Source organism: Astatotilapia calliptera, chromosome 22 (genome assembly GCF_900246225.1).
Source record: "Astatotilapia calliptera chromosome 22, fAstCal1.2, whole genome shotgun sequence".
NCBI classification, from domain to species: Eukaryota; Metazoa; Chordata; class Actinopteri; order Cichliformes; family Cichlidae; genus Astatotilapia; species Astatotilapia calliptera.
This window is the reverse complement of record NC_039322.1, coordinates 2,078,848-2,101,370: the sequence shown is the minus strand read 5'-3', so window position 1 is coordinate 2,101,370 and position 22,523 is coordinate 2,078,848. Positions and strand designations below refer to the sequence as shown.

At 41.6% G+C, this 22,523-nt stretch overlaps 2 protein-coding genes and 1 long non-coding RNA gene across 9 annotated transcripts in view; all 3 read left to right on the top strand.

The window, feature by feature from the left end:
• Nucleotides 1–562: 562 nt before the first annotated feature.
• LOC113014791 (uncharacterized) lies at nt 563–3,990 on the top strand. Its single transcript, XR_003271016.1, has 3 exons — nt 563–771; nt 2,869–3,492; nt 3,597–3,990. It is a non-coding gene; the product is annotated as an uncharacterized LOC113014791 (long non-coding RNA).
• Nucleotides 3,991–5,848: 1,858 nt separating this feature from the next.
• LOC113014578 (DEP domain-containing mTOR-interacting protein-like) lies at nt 5,849–10,834 on the top strand. Its single transcript, XM_026156208.1, has 5 exons — nt 5,849–6,168; nt 8,027–8,245; nt 8,467–8,537; nt 8,874–8,978; nt 9,248–10,834. The coding sequence occupies exons 1-5, from the start codon at nt 6,150–6,152 to the stop codon at nt 9,374–9,376; spliced, it is 543 nt and encodes a 180-aa protein (XP_026011993.1). The 5' UTR covers nt 5,849–6,149; the 3' UTR covers nt 9,377–10,834.
• A 5,182-nt stretch (nt 10,835–16,016) lies between these two features.
• col14a1b (collagen, type XIV, alpha 1b) overlaps nt 16,017–22,523 on the top strand; it is a 161,878-nt gene continuing 155,371 nt past the window's right edge. For 4 of the 7 annotated variants that reach the window (XR_003271026.1, XM_026156697.1, XM_026156696.1 and 1 more), the window contains exons 1-5: nt 16,017–16,048; nt 16,530–16,831; nt 17,234–17,416; nt 17,634–17,781; nt 19,255–19,369. Coding sequence is in view for 6 of the 7 variants with exons in the window: in XM_026156697.1 (XP_026012482.1) it covers nt 19,288–19,369 (82 nt within the window). In the remaining variant the exon portion in view is untranslated. The remainder of the gene's footprint in view (nt 16,049–16,529; nt 16,832–17,233; nt 17,417–17,633; nt 17,782–19,254; nt 19,370–22,523) is intronic. The other 3 variants (XM_026156695.1, XM_026156694.1, XM_026156700.1) reach the window with 2 other exon arrangements.

Below are 22,523 nucleotides of genomic sequence, written 5' to 3'. Positions count from 1 at the left end.
TTGGCCTGGAAATTTGGCTGTTGGCCTTCTGGGCTCACTGTCAGAGCTGTATGCCTGGTGTGAATGTATAAGGGCAACCACTCTCACTGACGTTCTACAGATTCAAACATAGAAAGCAGCTGTATGGTTTGAAGGCTGAGCCTTTGACTCGCATGCATTTATCTTATTCTTTGAAATGCTGCCTATTGTAATAGTACACATGAGAGAAAATAAAGAGGAGCAGAGTAGTCCGCTTTAAAACAATCACACTCAACATCTTCTTTCTTTATAAAATTGCTGCAGTAACACATTAACACGTGGTTGCAGTTCCCACCGTTGAACAGCTTCACATGTCTGAAGCAAAGCGTGGAAATGTTAGCATTACACATTTAAATGCGTGTTTAGAGACACATGTGCTCCTGAATGCCGTTTGAAGTTCAGATAGCATCGCACTGAAATACATGAACTCTTTGCTCATCGTAATTCTGGAGCAGTAATGTACTTTGGACGGGGTTAATATTTGCCTCACTACGCTCAAACACACACCCACACAAACAGCCTGGTCCAGTGTTCGTGTGTAACATGAGATATTTGATACATAAACTGCTTTTTGTGTCACTCAATTTCATTTTATTTCTATTGTCCCAAATCATTCAGCCCAAGTCACTTTATAAGGATCACAAGCCAACGGTGTCATTGGAAACAGGAACGAGTCAAAAATCAAACTCAGAAGCTTTCAACGGTTTTCAGAAAGAAAAAACTATCGAAACACCAAAGATGTGAAAGGCAGAGGTGAGTGCTGGTCTGGGATTAATTAACACTCAGGACTCAAGTTCTTCATTGGTGTTATTTAGCAGGTGAGTGTGCAGACAGCCAATGGAATAAAGCAGCATAACATTATTTAACTGTTAACAATTAAGAAGAAAATTTAGCAGCGACGTGTGAGTGAAGCTTGTGTCCAGCAGAGGGCAGCAGTGCTTCTTTTACAAAGGAGGTGAGGCGGTACCTGCAGAGAACAGAGGAGCGGGGAATGAAACAGATATTAAAGTTTACTCATAATCCTGAAAAGATGAACATAAATAAACCCTGCCAACACATTACTATGAATCAAAGTCAGATCTTTACAGCTGCAGCTTCATATTTGTATGTGCACGCAGCACTCTGGTGATGACCATCATTTTAATGGATGATCTTTCCAAGAGTCAGAATTTACAGCAGAGAAAGGGCCGCATATTTAAATACAGACAGTGGATCAATAGTGAAACACGTTAACAGTTCTGTAAAACATTATGTGTATTGACTCTGGTGCTCTGTGTCCTGTAGTCTGGGAGCTCATTGATCCGCGTAATCAATGAGACACGACAGCGTTAGATCACCGCTGCTGAGGACAGTGTTCGATTATTAACGAGGAAGTGCGCAGCGAGTGATACTTAATCACTGGAATTTACATCCAGCAGGCAGTTATTTAAACGGCCTCCAAACATGTCCGAATCACAAACGGAGGCCTCGTGCTTTGCTCAAGGGCACTTCTACTGAATATGCAGTGACAAAGAGACGCGATTAGTCTTTTATATTCTACTTTTTAACCTTTATGTTTTCCCAGACTGGGAATTTAATTACTTTGTGATTAAAGAACTAAAAACGGACATTATAATAAGCCACCAAGACAAAGAACCTCATTAGCGGCTCTCGCTGCTCCTTCTTGGGACACGTGTGCCTTAATGTAACCGCTGTCTCGGGTGATTGATTTTAAATGAAGCCCAATTGTGAAATAAGCTTTTAAATTAGGACAAGCATTTCCCATACAAAGGTTATTAACGGGCTGCTATTTTCTACATTCTCCGGAAGAGTATTGAAATATTATATTATCTACTGATTTGTGTCCATGCGCATCAAATTGTCCAATTTCTCCAAGTGTTGTGGTTTCACCACCCACACCAGAGACCAGTTTGATCAAAAGTGAACCACAATTTTGACACTTGTTGGTATCAAATAATCACTCATCTGCTGGGTAAAAGCACCAGTTCTTCCTGTTCGTTATCACATTGGTATACCAGCCTATATGCCAGCATCAGTCCAGTTTTAAAGTTGCCTGACTTACTTATCTGAATCTCAGATCCTCCTCCCAGACTGCAGCATGCATCTCTGTGTGAGGGAGGTGCAGGGGGGAGACACAACCCCCCTTTCCTGTTGCTAGAATTTGTTGCAACTTGAGTCACTTCCTGCATTTGTGAGTTCTGGTTCAGTTTTGAACAGGTTGGTTAGCTTTAATTAGAGTTACCATTTATTTTATTATTTTTGCTATAAGCAGTAAAGACGAGAAAGAAATGAGAATAAACTGCAGTAGCTCCTTAAAGAAAGAAAATAACGTGGCTGACAGAACTGGCTCTGTGTTAACATGTAGACAAAGGAGCAACGTGCAACACGAGCACTTAATTTAACTGAGACAGAAGATTGTTTTTACACTTGGATCTTTCAGAATAAGCTTTACTCAACAAACTCAGAACTGTAACCTGCCCATCCTGGTTTACTTCACATTATAGGTTTGTAGGCCTGCCATTCACACGTCACATGCAGTGAGATTCTCAGAAAATACAGAGAACCCCGGAGTCCTGCAGGTTTTAGATGTGTCCTTGATCCAGCACAGCTGATTCAAATGGCTAAATGACCTCCTCAACATGTCTTGACTTTCTTCAGAGGCCTGGCAATGAACTAATCATTTGATTCAGGTGTGCTGACCCAGGGTGAGACCTAAAACCTGCAGGACACCGGCCATGAGGCCTGGAGTTGGACACCCCTGCTTTAAACTATGAGCAAAGAGCACTTCAAATGGTCTAAAACATGCTGAAATGCTGTGTTTGTTTCATTTTCTACTCATATGAAATCAAGAAGTGCCACGTGGGATGAAGAAGCGTAAACGCTGCATGTTCGTTTCATGATGAAAGCACCTTTGCCAGCCTTCAAATGTCACTGAGGAGAAAAAAGTTAACCAGCAGCCTGACGCAGGTACTGAATAGTAGCAGCTCAGGCTCACACCTTTAACACTTCTCAACACTTTAATAATAAGTCTGAGCTGTTATTAAACTGCAGCAGAGATCCAGGCTTTAATCCAAGGATACCGCCTTTGAGGAAACATCTGAAGGCGATGAACTCCTGACTCTGTTAGTCCTGCGGCAGGTTGCCATCCTGCCCGGGGCGTACCCTGCACCTCTCTCCATGACAGCTGAAGACTCCAGCTGGGGCCACACTGCAGAACTGAAGTGGAAGAAATGAATGAATGGAACTACAACACAATCGGCTCACTGTTCCTCCTGGTTACATTTGGAAATAACTGGAAAAGTCATCACATAAAGAAAACCGTGTGAGTCACAGAGGTGTCCAGTGAAAAAGCCCAAGATGGAAACTGACTATAAAACTCCTTTATGGATGAGCTCACGCCCACATAAGCCCTAAACTGCTTTAAAGTCGTATACTTTACAACTACAGAGGCTTGCTTCATTTTAATGTTTCCAGGTAAATAAAAGAAACACATGAGACGTGTTGTGTTAGAGGAGTTCATGACCCACATGACTCGTGGGTCACTGTGTCAAAGGTTAAGAGCTTGTTTTGTTTTGCAGGGCTGAACTCCTTTAGCCGATGGCAGGAAATCCCACCTCATCATCCGTCCCCAGTACAGTGTCACATCTGCTCGCAACAGCAACAACTTCATATTAAAGAAAACTGTCCACGACCTTCCAGAAATTCCAATAATTAAATCCAAGTTGCAGGTGGAACAACTGAAACTCCATCATGCAGTAGAAGAAGGAAGTCACAGTAAAAACTGAACATGTGATTGGTCTCCAGCAGACAGTGAGGGTGGAAAAATGAAGGGCTTTTTTAGAAAACCATTAAATGAATGCATAACATAAAGTGCTGTGGATATTAAATCCATCTTAATTAAAGGAAATATTTGACAGAAAAGGTAAATAAATTAAAAGTACAAAATAAATGATCATCGTTTGATCCTGATACCAGAGCCACCTGAAAAAGGACTAAATTTTATCTCCAAAGTGACGACGCACAGGCTTCGTCGTTTTGTTTATTTGGTAATATATTCAGTTAAATGCAAATCTTGCTCCTGGATTCTTTTTGATGCATCTAAAAAGCTTTATTTATTTATTTATGCATTACTTGATGATTAGTTATTTATTCATTCGTTTTGGACATTTGTTTCCTCCAGAAACAAACACAAATGTCTTCTGGTTTGTTCAGTTTACACTCTCACCTTCATGTCACTCCAGGATTAAATCACTTTTTATTCAAACGGGTATCATTGGCAAAAAGTGTCGTTTAGCCCAAGATAATGTTAATGGTGTGAAACCGGATATTTCCTGATTCTATTGATCTGTTTGTCAAGCCAACAGCTGTCCGTGTATCTTTGTAGTTTTATCTTCAGTTTAACGAGCTCTGTTGGCCTCATGATCGACTCACTGATGAGTAACCTGAAAACTCGAGATTTTACCTCCAGACATTAGAAAGGAATGTGGATTTATCTCCCACATGTTGTTGTTGTATAACGATGATCACGACCACATGTCCTTCCGTGTGACTCAATTGACAAGTTTAAACCAAGTGACAACCTCGGGGGCTGAAACAGAAGCGGCAAAGGCTGCAGTTCCTCTGATGGCCATTTGAAGCTGTGTCCTGTAGCCCATACGTTTCTGTAGACCTCCAGGTTAAAATCAAGCTGGAAAAGGAAGCCAACGTAGAAGTTCTGTAGTTCCTCCAGAGTCCTCTATGTGTGTTGTTGGGGGAAACTTCAAAACCAGAGTTTTCGGTGGTTAACTTCACATTGGAAACGTTCTTGTCCTTCCCTTTTAGAGACTAACTGTGAGGGCCATTCATATGTGTGTTTATTGAGTTGTCCCTTAGTTTTACTTGAACTTTATGTTTTTATTTGTTTTTATGCCTGAAAGTGTGTGTGTGTGTGTGTGTGTGTGTGTGTGTGTGTGTGTGTGTGTGTGTGTGTGTGTGTGTGTGTGTGTGTTACTATTAAGGTGTAACAAGGAAGTCAAGAAACCTCATTACATGAGGCTCAGAGAAAATACTTCAAAGGACAAATATGGATGAAAACTCGCTGCTCTGTGCTGACCGATGGAAATCTCCACTGCTCTGCCCATCAGAGCAGAAATGATCTTTGTGTTTCCCCTTCCTCTCCACCTGCAGCTGCTCCTGCATGGCAACCAGGCTGAAGCTCAGTCCCATTTACGAGCAAAAACCTTCCTAAATCCTTCACGTCTCTGCATGCTTTCTTGTAAAGTTGCCAAAAGCTGCCAAATGTTTGAGTGTTTTTATCTTCTAAAATTACACAGTGCAAAACTGTAAATGCAGAAACCACCTGTATTATCACACAGTGACTTTCAGTGGGACAAAAGCTGAAACTGAAAGGTGATTGATCCTCAGGAACAGTGAGTTCTGTTTGAGGTGATGGCAACACAAAGCTTGATAGCTTGATGTGCTGCAGGAGCACTTGCTTTTGTTTTCTGCTCTCCAAACAAAGGGCATGCAAGCAAAGTCTGCCAGCAGGTAAACATGCATGCAGAGTGTGCAGGACGCCACTGTGTCTGCAGACAGAAAGCACAAGGTACAGTACTAAAACTCTAGCACCACACCGCAGATTCATCTATGTGCAACAGTCTGTGGAGATTAGTGCAATACTCATGAAATCCCCTCTTGCTATGGAATATAAGAGCTCCCATGCACTCTTTGCATTAAACCTGATTTTTTTGTGACAATAATTGTTTAACGGTTCATAAGTGACAGTTAATAATTAAAATGTACTGTGAGATTTCTACATTTACGAGTGTTATTTCTCATTTTTTACATTTTACTACATGTCGCCTCTCGCCTCCTGCTGACGGCTGGTTTGTTTGTTCGAGGGTTTAATATTTAACTCGGTCACGCACGTCTATTCCTAACCAGCTGACTACCCTCCCTTCAGACCACAGGTCCAGTAACTGAGTACTGAACTGAGAAAACTGATAGGTGTCATCAAGCCTGTGCAGAGTCTCACTTGAAGCCGGGCAACACTCAGAGACTGATGGTCCGTCCATCTGTTGGTGTGCGCCTTTGAAGCTTGTCGTCTTCCGGATTCATTTTCTGCATTTTGCTTTTCTTGGACTTGAACAGAGATGGGACCTCGTACAGGAGGTAAGAACATCTCGCTTTACTTTCCAAACTCTGAACATGTGAGAAAAAAGAGCAGAGACCCCTACAGGAGCCATGACTCTCAGCAACGTCACAAACAACACACAAGATACAAGAAATTTAAAAAGTTGTAAGAAAGTCAAAGTTCAGAGCTTTAGTCTTTATTTATTTCTTTCTCTTTAGTTTCAAAGCTGCTTGTAATAAGTCAACAACAGCAACTTCTCAGTTTATCCCACATGAGCTGCTTTTCCATCAGTGGCTGGCAGATGGTTCTCCTGCATGTGTCACTGATGCAGAGTTAATAGAGTTCAGCTTGTCTGGTTAATTCTTATTATAACCTTTAAAAATAATGTTTCTTTTCCATTTTTGTCACGTGAAAAAGAATTGTCATGTTATGACTGCATGTACTGATGGATACTGACTTCTCACATTTACTTCACTACACGAGGAAGACAGTAAATTATTATCCTGCAGAGGAAGAACTGTGATGACTCAAAGGCAACCATTTCCTTCATGAAGCAAATAAACGCACTTTATTGTTTGACTGTCGTTTTCTTATCCGGGTGAATCTTCGCCGAGTCAGCCGCTCTTAATAAAACGACCTAAGCGTGGATCTGTGTGATCGTGTGAGACTCCACAAACACTCAGCATCATTTTGTGTTCTGATACATTTATGGAAATAAATAAATGGACATGACGAAACTTTAAAAAGTGACCCAGAGGTTTTGGGCAAAATCAGTTTTAACACAAATTATTACATATGTGATAAAACTGTTTGCTTCAACACATTAACAGTTTTACACCTCAAGTCATCAAAGACTGTAAGGGCGAGGGAGCAGAGCGGCCTACACTTTCTCACGCTCAGCTAATCGTGTAATGATCACGACCCCCGGGCGTCACATGTCAGTGGTTTAACCTCTTCACTCATAGCAACCTCAAGAAACGTTCCTCTGTCTACTATATGTTTTTTAATGTTGCTGTTAATGTTACAACTGTAACCACTCAAACTGCTTCTCCGTTCTCATGACAACTGCAGCAGAGCAAACATGGCTTCAGAGTCACGCGTAGGTTTATGTGCTACAAAGGGAGAAAACGAATGAATCGCCGTTAAACTCGTCTGGCGTGAATGTGCAGCAGCGGCGAGGCGCTCGTCACACTGCCTCGTCTCACAGCAGAAGGAACAACTCAGTCAGCACCATGAACTCTGTTAGCCCGGCTTATCTCTGCTATTGAAAGAAGCGTAGCTTCTTATCAAAGCATGTTTGAACTGAATTGTTGGAAGTTAAATTCAGGAAGTCAAACACAGAACTGGGTCAGCTTTAATCGTTATTATTGAAAACATGGGAGTCTCCATCTCATCACTTCAACACTTTCCTTCTGTCCAGGGCCAAGTTTTCCCTGATGGGTGGGGTAGTGAGGGAGAAGCATAAATACATGCATACACATCATATTATTACTACAATGTGTATATTTTCATTCATTTAAAGGTGGCTTATTGTGAATAATCCCCCTCTTGCCTCTGTATAATATCAGGAAATATCTCTGATGTGGTGACGTTAGGCACACGGCTCTGACTCACAAAGCTCAGCTGCTGTTCAAACCTGTGTGTGACCTGCAGATGATCCGAGCAGCGCTGGCCTAAATCGGCTCAGAGGGCAAAGAACTAAAATAACTTGTTTCAGGGAGCAAACTTTGAGATTCAACCAAAATGAATCATGCAGAGCTGCTCTAGTACATCAGAGCAGGAACTCAAGATGTTGATGTCAATATTCATTTGGTAAATAACTCAAATGTTTTCGCTGACATGTAAAATATAATCAACAGAGTATTAAGGTTATAGAAACTTCTTTGTCTCCATCAGTCACAGCATCCAAGGATGAGAAAGCTGTCACAGGTGGATGTGGCGGAGGTCATGGTGGAGGTCGTGGCGGAGGTCGTGGTGGAGGTCGTGGCGGAGGTCATGGCGGAGGTCGGGGAGAAGCCCGGGTGAGAAGCTGCAGTGATGGAAACATATACACCCGAGGACGAGTCGGTCTCCCCAGCACCTCCTCCTCCCTGGTGCTCTCCAACCCCAAATCTGGTAATAAAAATGCTGAACAACTGAAGGAAGGAGCAGCTTTAGACCTCCACACTGTCAGCGTCGTCTTTGCTTTTCCAAATATGGAAACCAAACTGCTTTTAGTCATAAAAATCTGCCAAATCCAACATGGAAAGTTACCCACTGTGGCGACTCCTTGTGAATAAGGGAGCAGCCAAAAGCAGCTTGCATTAAATATAAAATGTCTTTTACTTTTGTCTCAGTCCTCAAGAGACCAGTGAGCACAGAGGAGCTACAAGAACCAGGAGGACCCTACATCAAGAAAACCTTCACGGTAAATTCATTTTACACACTTCAAAGAGTTTTCTATCAAGCTGAGGTAAAAACTTGTAACATTTTTTTCACAGTACAAGAGAAAAATGAGCGAATGGGACACCTTCTTTCTTTAAAAATGCTGTTCTATTATTTCAATGTGAACATGTTTCAAAGATGATTGTGGATGGTGTTGGTGCTGGAGTGAGTGTAACAGGTGTCAGGAAAGACAAATGCTTCACAGGCTTCATGAACAAAACACTAGATGAGAACGACGATGTCTTTTTCTCACTTTCTGTGTAAAAGACTTTTGCATAGCACACACCCACATGTGTGACTGTCGTCTGCGTGTCTGCAGATTGTCGGTGATGCAGTGGGCTGGGGCTTTGTGGTCAGAGGAAACAGGCCGTGCCACATCCAGGCCGTGGAGCCTCAGGGTCCAGCTGCTCTCGCAGGGATGAAGGTAAGCGTGACAGGCCACGTGGCTACTGAAGGAAGCCCAGTCACAACCAAAGCAGTTAGAAGTAGAGGAAGAAGCTACTGCTGTGAATTTATGCACCAAATATCCTGATATTGTGCTGAAGAGATACAACTGAACTGTACTGTACTGTTGTTTGTACCACAACACGGTGATGGGCTGGCAAAATCCAACTCTGTTAAGGAACTGATGTTGATTTGAGCAGAGGACACTTGAAAAAGTTTGTACTTCCTGTCTCGTGTCCTGATCTGCAGGTTCGCCAGTTTGTGGTTTCAGTCAACGGCCTCAACGTTCTTGATCTGGACTACCGGACAGTCAGCTATCTGATCCTTACTGGGCCCAGAACTGTGGTGATGGAAGTAATGGAAGAGGCTGAAAACTGAAATTAGAGTTATGTGACCTACGTGTGCCCTGTTCCAGTTTTTCCTACAAAGACTGCAAAGATGCAACCGTTTGTTAGGAATTACACGGGAAGTCTTCTGTTTTTAAACTGTTGCTGAGCTGATGATGGGTGCGGTTGTTTTCAGAAGGGACACTTTTATATATTTGAAAGATGATTTTGCAAAATCTGAGTAGCTTCATCAGGAATGAGTCAGGCTGCGATCCAGAGAGTAGAGTTTATCAGCGATGTGCGATCGGATAAAGTGGTGAAAGGTTTCTATTGAAATGAATGTTCAGCCATGACGGATTTGTTCATACATGCACCGTGGACAGGATATTTTCCACAGTTATTTCTCCCGTGTAGCACACATGCTGCAGGGAATAGTCCAGTCCTGATACTTTAAACTACTGGAAATAAAAATGAGGCAAAGCTGCTGAATGCAGTGTGTAGGAGGCGGCACACATGGTGCCAGCAGTGCGTGGAATACTAGCTGTGCTGCTCAGACATCACAACAAGTTACTAGCAACAATGTGCTGGCTTTGTACTGTAGCAGCTCTTATATTATATCAGCTAAATGCATTCTGGCTCAATGAGTCCAACAAGAATAACAGTGGAAAGGAGAAAACGTTGGCTGAACGCGTTTATTTTCAGGCGTTTTGAGACACGCCTGCACGCCGTCGACTTTCACAGTGACTCCCAAAGTGACATGATGTTGACAACAGTTGTTGTCTTTTCTTACTGTGACGGGTTGGACTTTTAACCCCACGCGCCACCTCACTTCCTCGTCCACACACAAATACATTACTTACGTCCATCACAAGAGTGTTTACACACACCTGAACCCCCACGCCTGGAAACTCTTCCTGCTCTTTAGCCCTTCGTTGTGTTTGCCTTTCCATCTGCTCGTGTCTGATTCCCAGTAAAGAAGCTTCGAGTGTAGAGAAGTGTGAAGTAGATCAATTTAAACTTACTGACGGAGCAGCTGTAACTGCACTGCTTAGTTTTGAAGCCTCTCTAAAGTGTCTCTTATTCTTTTATCTTTTTATACCTGTTTTTATAACGTGCCTGTGTGAGAGAGAGTTTGTGGGATATGTAAAGCCTCTCGGCGGGCAGCACTTTGCTCTCTGCGGGAGGATCCTGGAGACTCGGTGACTCTTTTGGCTCCTCTTGCGTCGTTAACGCTGTTTTCAGTTTGAAGGATCGTTGTTTAAAATACCAGCTGCTGGAGATTTTATTGAGAAACTGAATTTTTAAAATGTGTTTCACTTTTTCATTTTCCGACAAAAGAAATAATCAGTATTTAATGTGTAACTGTATATGTTACCTCTTTGCTTAATTATTTTGTAATTTGCTTCAAACTACTGTTCCTTTCTTTTATTTGTGCATGTTTAATTGCTTGCATTTCAGTTTCGTTGTGACTGTAAGTAAGCTTTAATTTTTTAATGCTGAATACAAATAAAACCCTTCAGTGACAAAGACAGGCTCTCCTGTTGTATTCTTTATAGTGATTAAAGCTCATTAGTTGGAAGACGTGTAACAGAAATGTTACAAAGAATGTTCTGAAAACATCAGACAAATTGTATAACCAACCAGATTAATACGAAGCAAAATAAACCAAAGTATATTGATCGGTTTGAGCTTAACTGTCTGTTTCCAGTAACTTAAAGTCCTCACAGATAATCTCATCCTCCCACTGATGGCTCGCATGTTTGCTCTGGTTTCTCTCACCATCACCAAACACGCCGCGTTAACGCTGACTAATAATTAACCGTTCATCTCAAGAGTTTCTTGGTTAAATGTAAGTTAGAAAAAAACAGCCAGTTCATAAAAACAGGCTTTAATGATCTCAGAGTTGCAGAATGTGCACTGCTGTTCCAAGAAGAAGTGATGTTACAGTCGACCCCGAGGAGCAAAGTTCACTGTCCTCTGTTTACTTTTAACCCTTTATCCCTGCAGCTGCTGACAGGGGCGAGTTTGAGAGCTTTGTTTCACCTTTTCAGCGTCACTTTCTCCGCTGCCCTGCTCATCACTACCACAGCTTTTACTTCAAGTGTTCACGCCTCACTAATGGCAGATCTATCTCTTATTGTCATATTCAGGTTCTTGCCCTCGTCTCAAGAGTGGCATCTTATCTTAAAAAGTTTGAGGGAGTTTCAGAAAACACATTCAACACAAACACACAAGCCTGCCAACATGATGTAACACAGCTCTGGCTGTGAGCACAGGAGCACCTGCCCACTTTAAAACCTTAAAATCTCATGTATAGCTCATGCACATATCTTTCTACGTAGCACTTTTAATTCTTATCCCTACTTTTATTTTTTCATGTCTATTTAAGTGCTATTTATGACACTATGTTTGCACTAAAGCACCGCAGCAATTTCCTAATGTTGTAAACCTGCTCAACATTTGGCAATAAACCCCTTTCTGATTCTGATTCTGATTCTGATTTTGTTCGTGAGAGGAAGATCATTCAGATGAACTTTGTCTTAAAGTAGCTAAAGCAGCTTATTTCATACAGAGGATGAATCGAGGGCTCGTGAATTATGCAAAGCTACTTCAGAGCAGATAAATAGTGACATGTGTCATCAGGATGAGATTAAAAAACTATTACCAGCCAGTAGAAAGGAAAATAAACCTTAGTAAACAACAAAGCAATAGAATTTGTCATAAACTACTGCAAGTGATTATAATCAGGTCACAGAGACCAATGGACAAAGTTAACGACTTCTACAGAAACCACAGCATCTGATGATGACAGAAACATTCAAGGTTATAAACTGATGGCATCTTAAACAGGCTGACATATTAAAACAAAACACTTGAACACTACAGGACATCAGACCAGCACAAGTCTCACCGAAGGCTCAGAAGCTACTCGAGTCGTTATCATTTAGAAACCAATATCTTCAAAAACTGCTCCCCACCATTACAGCTAAGATCATATCTAATATTTTAAATCTCATGAAAGAATCGAGGCTTGGCATGATAGTGATTGTTGTATAATAAATTCACTGTCACTATGAAGAGTGCATGAATGTACTGTCAGGAAGGGCAGCATAGTAATGCTAGAACAGAGTCACACTGGATCCCAGTCAGGAAATAAACATCAGGACATGATTTCAGGATATTTTACTCTTACTCCCCTGGATGGTGTCAGATGTGCTGACAGCTAACAGTGGCAGTGATAAAGGGGGGGATAGTATTGCACTTACAGCTGCGCGGCTCTGTTTCAAGCACGATCGTGGTTACTGTGATATCTACGCCAACAGCAACGTGTTGGACAGACGGAATAATAACGAGCTGCTAACACAGTAAGTGTGTGCAGGACAAAAGCTCAGATGTGGAAGAACAGGAACACACAGAACCAGCAGTGTGCTCAGCAGCTTCTCGCAGCTTGGTGTTTTTTATTATTGTTGCTTTGGAACAATTAAAATCAGTCCAATCACATTGCTGTGATGTAAATAGACGGGAGAGATTAACTTTGAGTTATGTCTTTTGCATGAGCTTAAAATATAATCTAGCACAGCCGTTTACAGAAACAAATAAACATGACAAAAAACTACCAAGGCTTTGGTGAATTTTTAAAGATTTTGTTTTTTGAAAGAGCAAACTGATGAGCAGGATTTGTTTCTGTTGATGTCACATGACTCTAATGTTTCAATTTTAAGACAATGAAGGGTTTGAAAATGGGCTGTAGGACAGCGTGATGTGTTGTTTTCTTTTAAATTAACCTGCTGAAGTGAGCCGAGAAAGAGCTGTCCAAAGAAATGTTTGGTTACTAAATGAAATATTCTTAAAATCACACATATGCCTCCTGACATCTAAACAGAGAATCTGTAAATAAGCTTCTCAGCAGCTATTTCTCATTTCTAAAGGTTAATTACTGTTTGCAAAGTGTTTGCAGGTCTCAGAGTATATGCAGGTGCAGCTTTGCAATTGTGTGTGCTGTCTGTTGAACCGTGACTAGCCTCTAAAGTAGCTGCAGTATCGAAAACAATACTTGCAGTTCAAATCTTTAACTTTTAGGTAAGAAGAGAATCCAGGATGTAAAAGAGTCCTTCACACAGATGTTTGACTGGTTACAACTGAAGCTTTAAGTCAAACACAGAAACAGACTGTAAATATGTCTTTGAAGCTGCGCTGTCAGTGCTGCAAAAACTATGGATCACCTTTGTTGCACTGCCCCCTACTGGCAGAACCAAGGTCCACCAAAAAGCCTCTTTTTTAGTAGATACTGTGAAACTATAAACCATATTTATAGTTTATAGTTTGCATAGTAAACGCTAATAAGAACAGATGCTCTGTGGGAGTAATCTGTAAATGATATTCTTTGAAGTGTTGTTGAATAGATTATGCAGAATAATTTCATACATACTGCTGTCCCGTTGAGACTGATGATGTCTCCCTGTCATCCTCGTAGAGCCGTGTCAGTGTGCTTCACGCAGCCCTCTGTATCCTCGGTGGGGGAGCGCATCATTATTATTTTCCTTTCAGTCACAATCAAGACGTGTTGCGAGACTCTATCTGTGACTCTGCAGGTGAACAGGGTCATATTTTCAGCTTCAGCATGAGCAGAAATATAATTTGTGTTCATTTGAATCTTGTGGTTCAGTCGGTTCATCTATGACCAGCCACAGGCTCCCGTCAGCTGAACCCTGTCACATAATGAAGCCTTGGCTCGCTGGCTGATCAGTGCACAAGGAGACACTTTGCTTATATTCCCAACAAAGAGTTTTCTTGCACAACACGATCAGACAGAGAAATGTTGGCATGAGAAATCAGCCTGGCTGCAACCAGACAGTCAGAGAAGAGTCATGACAGCAAATATCTGCTTTTTAGATTATTTTTTGTCACAAAGATGAAAAAGATAATGTTTAATGCACACGCCTAATTATAAATGTCACACGACACCACATACTGTACTGTATTTGCACTAGTGCCTATTCAGATTACAGTAAACTCTCCCGAGCTCTGTCGGTGTGAGTGTAATATGCTCTGAGGTGCACTGCACTCTAAAAATACAGTTTGGACAGAAACTCCCATTGAAGAAAACTCAGTGAGACACACTGTTTATTCAAGCTGCTGTTTGAGAGCCATGAAACTCAACATCTGAGGGGAACACATTTTTCCTGTTAAATATTTATGATTATGATAATACAAGAGACTCCAAAGACCTCAATTTCTACTGTTAAAAGCAACATGCTCACCAAACAAACCCGGAATATCCGAGGCACAAAAGAAACTTAACCTTCACCTTCAGGTCACAAAGCCCATTATTCATTCAAGGCTCTGCACTATCTCAAAGATAGCAACACCTGCTCATTCAGTGCTGAAACTTCTGTGTGGTTGTTACTATGTTGCTGTGAAATCCCAAAGATGACATGATCGGTGAAGAAATGAGCAATTTAAAATGTAGGGAAAAGGGAAATGTAGCGTCTTTTTCATCTTAATGCCAACAAAAGCCTTGACGGTGTCACAGTCCCTGGGTTTCTGGTCCCTGTCGTGTTGCTATTTCTTCTTTTATTCTAGTTTTTCAGGTTTTGATTATGTGTTTGTTGAATTTTCTGAGTTTCTATTATTTTAGTATTATGTAGGTCTTAGTTCTTTCATTTTTAAGTCTTTGGTTAGTGAGTTTAATTTATGGCTTTGGTAATGACGAGTTTTGGTTTTTTGTGTTTGGTTCTTGCCTTTCATTACTGTTATCAGCTTAAGTAGTGGTTTCCCCAACCCAGCCTTAGGTTATAACCCAGTGTACTGCTAGTGCTGATCACAATGGATGAACTCTGAGTTGAGGTCAAGCAGGATTGTCTATAAACTATGAGGTTCGCAGACAATCTGTACTGATAGTCAGGAGCAGGTGGAGGAATGAAAGTCGGTGGTTCAGCAATGGTTTTCCTGGTGTTCCTCCTTTTGTCTCTTTTACATGTTTAGACTTTGACTAGTTGTTGTTGCCTTGGTAAATTTTTCAATTCAGTTTTATTCATACAGCGCCAAATCACAACAACAGTCACCTCAAAGTGCTTTACACAGTAAGGTGGACCCTCCAATAATACATACAGAGAAAAACCCAACAATCAGCGCAAGTTCCTGGTTTTGCCTCCCTGTGTGTTCTCGAGTCCTTTCCCCTTGTGTTTTTGATTTTACCCATTGGATTATTTTTGCGTTTGGAAACTGGCATCTAGATATTGTAGGGACTACTTTTTGTTGACATAGCTAAGTTGTGAGTGACAGCAGCAAAAACAGATGAGGAAAATAGTTTAACATTTAACCAACAAGTGTAATTAGTGACATGATTGGGTATAAAAACATAATCGCAGACATCATAAAGAGGCTGGATTCAGCAAAGATGGAGAAGCGTTCACTGCCGTGGCAAATAGCTTAGCAGTATTTTAATAATGTTTCCCAATTTTGTTTCTGTGGTGCACAATATCATTCAGTCTCTGCACACGAGGCAAAGTGGTTTTTGAACCCAAAGGCAGCTTTGAATGAACACATTTATTGCTGCATCCACAAAGTCAGCTCAAATTCTACTGTGCAATGAAAACATTCAACCCACAAATGCGTCTCTGAGCTCGTTTAATAAAGAGAGCGCGCCAAACTGTCCTGGGTTTGACCAATCAGAACTGAACATGGCACAGCAGCCTGCACACCTGTGAAGACGCCATTAACGGTAAACTGTTTGCAGCTGGGTTTTTGAGCAGATGACAAAAGTCACACATTCTGCATGCATGACTGTGCAGTACGTTTTAAAATCCTACAGCTGGAGAAAACTGTGAAAACTGGGCCTCATCACTTCCTGAACATCTAGTGTTGTGAAGACAAAGCTCATCCAGCACCTTTCTGTTTGTTTTTCCAACATGCTGCAGGCATCAACTTCAAAATGAGAATATATTTTTCAAAACAGTAATGAAATTGTCTGTTTCGACATTCGGTTTTATTCCGTTTTATATAAGGTATAAATTACTGCCTTCTGTGTTTCTCTTTCTCAGATGAAGAGGGAATAAATGCAGATGTTTAATTTTTAATTCGCCATAGCTACAGCTCATTTGTGCCTTCACCACCCTCCAATGGATCTTAGTGACAGTTGCTATTCAGCCAATAATGTTTCGCAAAGAAAGTCCCATTCATCTTCCTTTGTCATGGATTTTTAGGTTTACAACGAGCCACCTGCCCCAAACTGAAGGAGGCATATTAACAGGATCATATTGGGCGTCTCGGAGCATTTACCCAGGGGTCACAGAAACACACATTTCGCTCCTGTCGGTGCTCAATCTGCCTGCCGCTCAAACGCATTTTTCTGCTGCCTCGTCTCGCTTTAAATGAGGTAAAAGGAATGAATAGCTGCAGGCGTGGATGGTGAATGAAGCGGGAAACACCCATCAATCCACTGCAAGTCTCAACTGAAGGGAGTCTTACGGAAGAAGTTAACTTGGATACAAAGTACCACAGAGAGGTGGGAAGTGAGACACTTTTACCTTCAAATTAAAAGAGAGACTGTAACGCGCATCGAGCCCTGCTCTAGGTCTGTTATACGTTACATGTAGCTCATCTGAGTAATGAGAGGACGCAAAAACCTGTTTAAAATCCGAATCTGACCGTCTATAAAATGACGGGCAGTGAATACAGGATGAGAAACAGATCTCTAAAAAGAAATCAGACTAATTATAAAATAAATACACAATAAATAATTTGCCTCTTTTCCAGTAGATTTATTTCTACCTTTAATCTCTTTAGATAACGACACAAGTTAAACTCAACTTCCTGTAAAACACTTAAAACAAACTAACTAAACAAGAACTTTGAAAGTATGTTGTTGTTTGTTTGTTTGTTTGTTTCGGACTTTTTCCTTTCATAGCTTCTGGACTGCAGCGCGTGCCTGTGTCTTTACTAAGGTCTACATAAATGCACCAGCTGGAGCTCGGAGCTGAAACATGTTCACGTGTTTGCTCAGCAGCGGCTCACTGGGAGGCTGGTAATGGTTTGTGGGTCCTTCAGAGTCTGTTGAACTGGATTCATCGTCCTACATCATATACAACACGTAAGCGTGTGTTTTGTATGTACTACTATTTTAATATTCAATACTGCAAAACTGGACCAATCAAAGCGAGTTCAGACGACATCAGAATCACAGCAGTGTCGTCGTGTTTATTGTTCTGGTGCGCACTGGCTCCTTCTGCATAATACGAAACTGGCCAAGAAGGATGAAACATGTTGTAGCAAGTTTGTAACTTTATTTTGAAATTTTGAATCGGCAGTCCCGCGCAGCACTCCGTGTAACTTGTCTCGGGGTCGAGAGCGGAGTTGGTGAACAGTGTGAATCAGAGTCGCTGTGGGGACTGCTGAGCTCGCCACACAGCTGTCAGGAGGAGAGCCGCGGAACCTGCAAACTTATGAACTGAGAAGGTAAAGCTGCTCTTTATTCACACGCCGCACAGTTGTTCCGAAATCAGCTTTGAAAATCTGCGACCCTTTTCTCCCCACTTCCACGCGCTGTGGTGCTGCGGGTGGCGCAGCGTGCAGACCTCACCTGCGCTCTTTTCAATTAAGAAACTTCCGCTGCTTTTATTTACTGTAATTAAGAGGTGCGGAGAGAGATGGCGTAGCATGTGTTATAGTGTTTGTTAGCACCGGGTGGCTGTGCAGGAGTGCGCAAAAGCCGATTCCACTGAACGCGCAGCGTCCGGGCTTCTCCTCACTGAGGAGCTGGTTTAGCTGTCAGTGTATTCACGACCCCAGCAGATCTTCAGCGGTGCCTTAACACGTGTTAGAAGCTGATCAGCGTCCTAACAGCCCAAGTCCTTCCTGCATTATTACAAAAACTGGACATTAAATATTTGTTTTCTCTTTTTTAACTTTAATTTCTTCAGAAATATTAAAGCAGTATTGCTCTCAGTAGCAAAATCTGTTTGATGGCAGCAGAAACGGTTGGTCTTAATACTGGGGCGATGAATATATCACATCAAAAATATCAGAAAATTGGCTAAAGAACCGAATATTAGAAACAGACACAGCCATTTCTGAGACAAACGTGTAGGTGCTGTAACGAACAAGTAACTGCAATTATTTTTATTTGTATTATTTAATACATTTTTTGAATGTTTCCCTCAGACATTTGCAGGAGTAAACATGCTTTACTTTATTTACCTTGAAATTCTTACAGAAGTATTATATTTGAGTAATAACTCAGTTCTATAAATGTTTAGAATTTACCACATTATTTCTTTTACATTGATAAAAAAATACTTTGCAATGTCCTGCTGTGGGGTGAAAATTGTGACAGTAAGCATAGAAAGACACTTAACACAGTCACAACCCAAAGGAATGTGATGGGAGGGGCACTGTAGTCCTGCAGTGGCCCAGAGATCACATCGTCACATCTCCATTAAGATCTCAGTGCAAAGCTCCACAAACACGTCTGCCTTCATATTTCTGCACATTCAGAATATGAATGTGTTTTAACTGTGAATGGATTCATAAACATGGACAGAAATGACTGAATTTAACTTATGATAACAGGATGACATGATGTTTTTCTCCATGTCTTCATCTTCTTCACCTTCCTCTGCCATGGCTCCCTTTCTCACTCCCCCTTCTCCTCCTCCCTCCTTTTTCTTATCTTTGCACTACTCCATCCTCCCTCACATCCTGCTTTGTCCTCTTCCTCATTCTTTCCTTTCTGCTCCTCTTTCTTTCACCTCTCTCTACTCCGTTCTTTTACTTCCTTTGTCATCCTCTCTGGGTTGTCTGACTCCTGTTCTGTTGCCTCCTAATCTCACGCCCTGACCCGTCCTTTCCTGCTCGTTCATTTCTTTTTTTACTTCCTCTTTTTTCCACCCTGTTGTCTGCTTTCTCCTCTTGTACTGCTTTACCAATCAGGTGTATCGTGTCCTTCGGTCTGCTGGTATCAGGATGTGGTTCACAGTCAGACTGAGTCTCTGCCTGCTGGGCTTCTTTCTCATCTCTGTGTTCCCTCACACAGCACAAGGCCAAGGTAAGTATCACTGCTATCCTGCTGTCCACTCAAGAATCAACAATCCCAGTTCACCACACTGGGCCCAAGCAGAGCTTTTTATACACAGCCCGGCAGGCCTAACCATGAAGTTCCCTAATGATACCCCACAGGGAAAGCCAGAGCTTTCAGACCGTGTGCTAAACTGTCAGGATTTGCACATGTATAGATTTTCTCCTGTGTAGAAGAGCGAGGAACGGGGCTACCTGACGATGTAGGACTAGTCTGGATTTTCAGTCCAAGGTTTTGCAAAGCTACATCCATCCACTGACTTCCCCAGACTGTTACTTATAGAAGCCAGGATTTAGTGAGTGTTGAACACAGGCCATACAAGGTCTTCCACTTTCTTTTAAATCTCATCATTCCACTGATTGGACCTTATCAGTCCCAAACATGTCGCCTGTAGGTGGCCTCCTACATATGACGTTCCTTGTTCCTTTCACACTGTTAAATGGGAGTAATGGTCAAAGTGTTTCCAGGTGAAAAGTTACATTTGGATGTTGTAGGGATTTCATTTGTAACCCAAAGTTACAAATTTCTTCAAAAGAGAATGTGGACCTGACAAAGAAGATAAAATGATTGAAAAAGTGTATACAGCACTGAGATGGGGAAACTAGCATGGCCAATTTAAAATAAATAAATAATAGTCATGTGCACCCTTTCACATATTTAAAGCTATCCTACAAAGCTAGTTAATAGCACGAACGGAGATTTTCCATGCACTCCTTTTTGCAACCACTAGAGGTCTCCTATATCTCCAATCTGTCTTTCTCCCTCATGGATAACAGCCTAGTAAGCTGCTAGATGGTGTAGTATCATGCATGTCTTTGGGTTGGTACTCCAAAGACATGCATCGCAGGTTCATTGGTAAGTCTGAATGGGCCGTAAACGACACGGTAATGAAAGTGTATAGAATAAAAGACAGTATTATTGATTGGTACAAAAAGATGCCAAAGCTCGAAAAGTGCTACTGATGACTGCATATCATTGACATGTATGGGCTGATACTGACTGATAACATGCGTTTAATGGGCTGATAACATCAGAATGGATGGATCATTGCCAGAGAAAACGGGGTTTTGCAGGCTTTCCATGATGGTAACATCCAGCAGAATTTTCTTGGGCCCACCGTTTTGGTGTCAAAGAAGCCCAGCGAGGGGTCTCCATATCAGGACCAAATATAGCCATAAAAAGTCGAGGTTGATATCATAATGGTATCAAATGGCTAGAAAGCCTGCAGAACCTTTTGTGCTTTAGCGTTCTCCTAAAGTTAATTGCTGGTTGGATAAACCTCAGTGTGGTCCCGCTCTCTAAATGTGAAGCTGTTATACTTTGCAGCCACAGTTTTACTCAGCAGGTCACATATCTGAATTTCACTGTGACTGTTTCGATGTGCAGCTTTGTTCTGGAAAAAAGGTTGTTTTTATTCTCTTGATCCTTTTGTCTGTTTCTCTGGGAAAAGCCTCGATGCCAAAGTCGGAATGAGAAAACCAGTTTTGCCGTCGCTTAGCCGAATCGCTTTGCTGTGGCACGTTTTGTCACAGTGTTAAAAAATACACGTGTTCATCTTATTTATGAGTTACCGTGGAGTGTTGAAATGACAGTGACAAATGTCTGTGTAACCCTTGTTAGAAGCTGTGAGATCTTCAAAAGTCCCGAATCTAAATTTGATCAAGTTTATCAACATGCTTCACCATGACTCTTAAATCAGCAGCTGTTTGTGTTGTTTTCCCTCTTTTTTTTAAATCACTCTACATGCCGACGTTGTCTTTCACCCTGTTTAACCCATTTAGGATTGAATATATTACCTTGTTAGTGAGAGATGACTCTTCATCTTAACACCATTACGAACAACCTTAAACACCATATTTTTCTAGACCTTTTGTCAAGAATGAAAATGACTGATTGATATTCATGACGTGTCTTGAATCGGCTGAGCTGAATGAGTTTGACCTGACCACATGGATCTCAGATGAAGTTTGGAATCAGCCTTAATGTGTCGAGCGTCACGTCTGGTGGGGAAAAACACCCTCTAACATACTCAAAAGTGTTTTGCTTTGAACACAGTCAGGTACTTGCGCTCCATCCAAACACCTTCTGCTTTGGCTAACGTTCAAAGGTTTTTGGCAACACTGAACATGAAGTGTTTCTAAACCTGCTGAAAACCAAAGCTTGGTGCTGTTCCACAGCCACACACTCAGGACTTGGGCCGATGCTGTGCCACGCCATAATAGCATGTTGAGAGTGTGAAAGTTCGTCCTGTGTGAAAATGAGCTTACCGTAGTTGGTTTACCTTTGTGCCCGCTACCAGGTGACTCGGGTATACCTCGTCATGATTGGCTGGAAGCTAGTCACTAAAGCTAGGACAGTACATGGGCGGTCTGCTTGCCCACCCACCCTTTACCCTGCACTGTGTTTCATATTAATCCAACTCTAATCTCATTCAGTCATATTTTTAATTAGCTCGACACGATTAATATATTCAACCACAAAAGTGACACTTTTTATGTTTGTGGTGTCTGATATTGTTGAATAGTGACAAAGCCGAGTGTTAGAGTACAATGGTGGTTTTCCTTCTTATTTACAACAATATGTTGAGAAACTCTGCGTCGCCTCGGTGTATTAAATTGTGACACCAAGGCTTCTTTTCATTACCATGAACATTATTACATTATGATTATTTTATTCTATATATGATAACTGGGAAGTAAAACTCTTGATGTGAAACATTTGAGGAAGAGAAACTTGAGAAAGTGAACAGGAAGTGAAACGCTGTCTTTTGTGAGTCCGTGTTCTGGACAAAAATAAGCAAAATTCACCAAACATGCTTTTTTGAAGGTTTTCAAAATGTTTTGCACTGGAACAGATCAATTCCTTTAGTGAGGATATTACCCTGATAAGCCTGGAGGGATAATGTCCATATTCACCCGTCGCTCTGCAGAGAGAATAAGTCTAGTAAACAACAGAATAACTCTTTCACAATAAGGAGAGTTGCTAGGTTTTGGCTAAAGTGCGAGTAAACTGAGAGAAACCGCAGCATTCCTCAGTGAAGAGGCTATAGTGCGTGAGCCTCGGCTACAGCAGTGACCTGGGAAGAGCTAAAGGTTTCCGAGCAGCTTGGACAGCTCCCACAAGT

Excerpts from the sequence above, each read along its gene's own strand:
- LOC113014578 (XM_026156208.1), top strand. Across the intron at positions 8,538-8,873 it reads ACATCAAGAAAACCTTCACG|ATTGTCGGTGATGCAGTGGG; the intron begins GTAAATTCATTT and ends GCGTGTCTGCAG. Across the intron at positions 8,979-9,247 it reads CTGCTCTCGCAGGGATGAAG|GTTCGCCAGTTTGTGGTTTC; the intron begins GTAAGCGTGACA and ends CCTGATCTGCAG.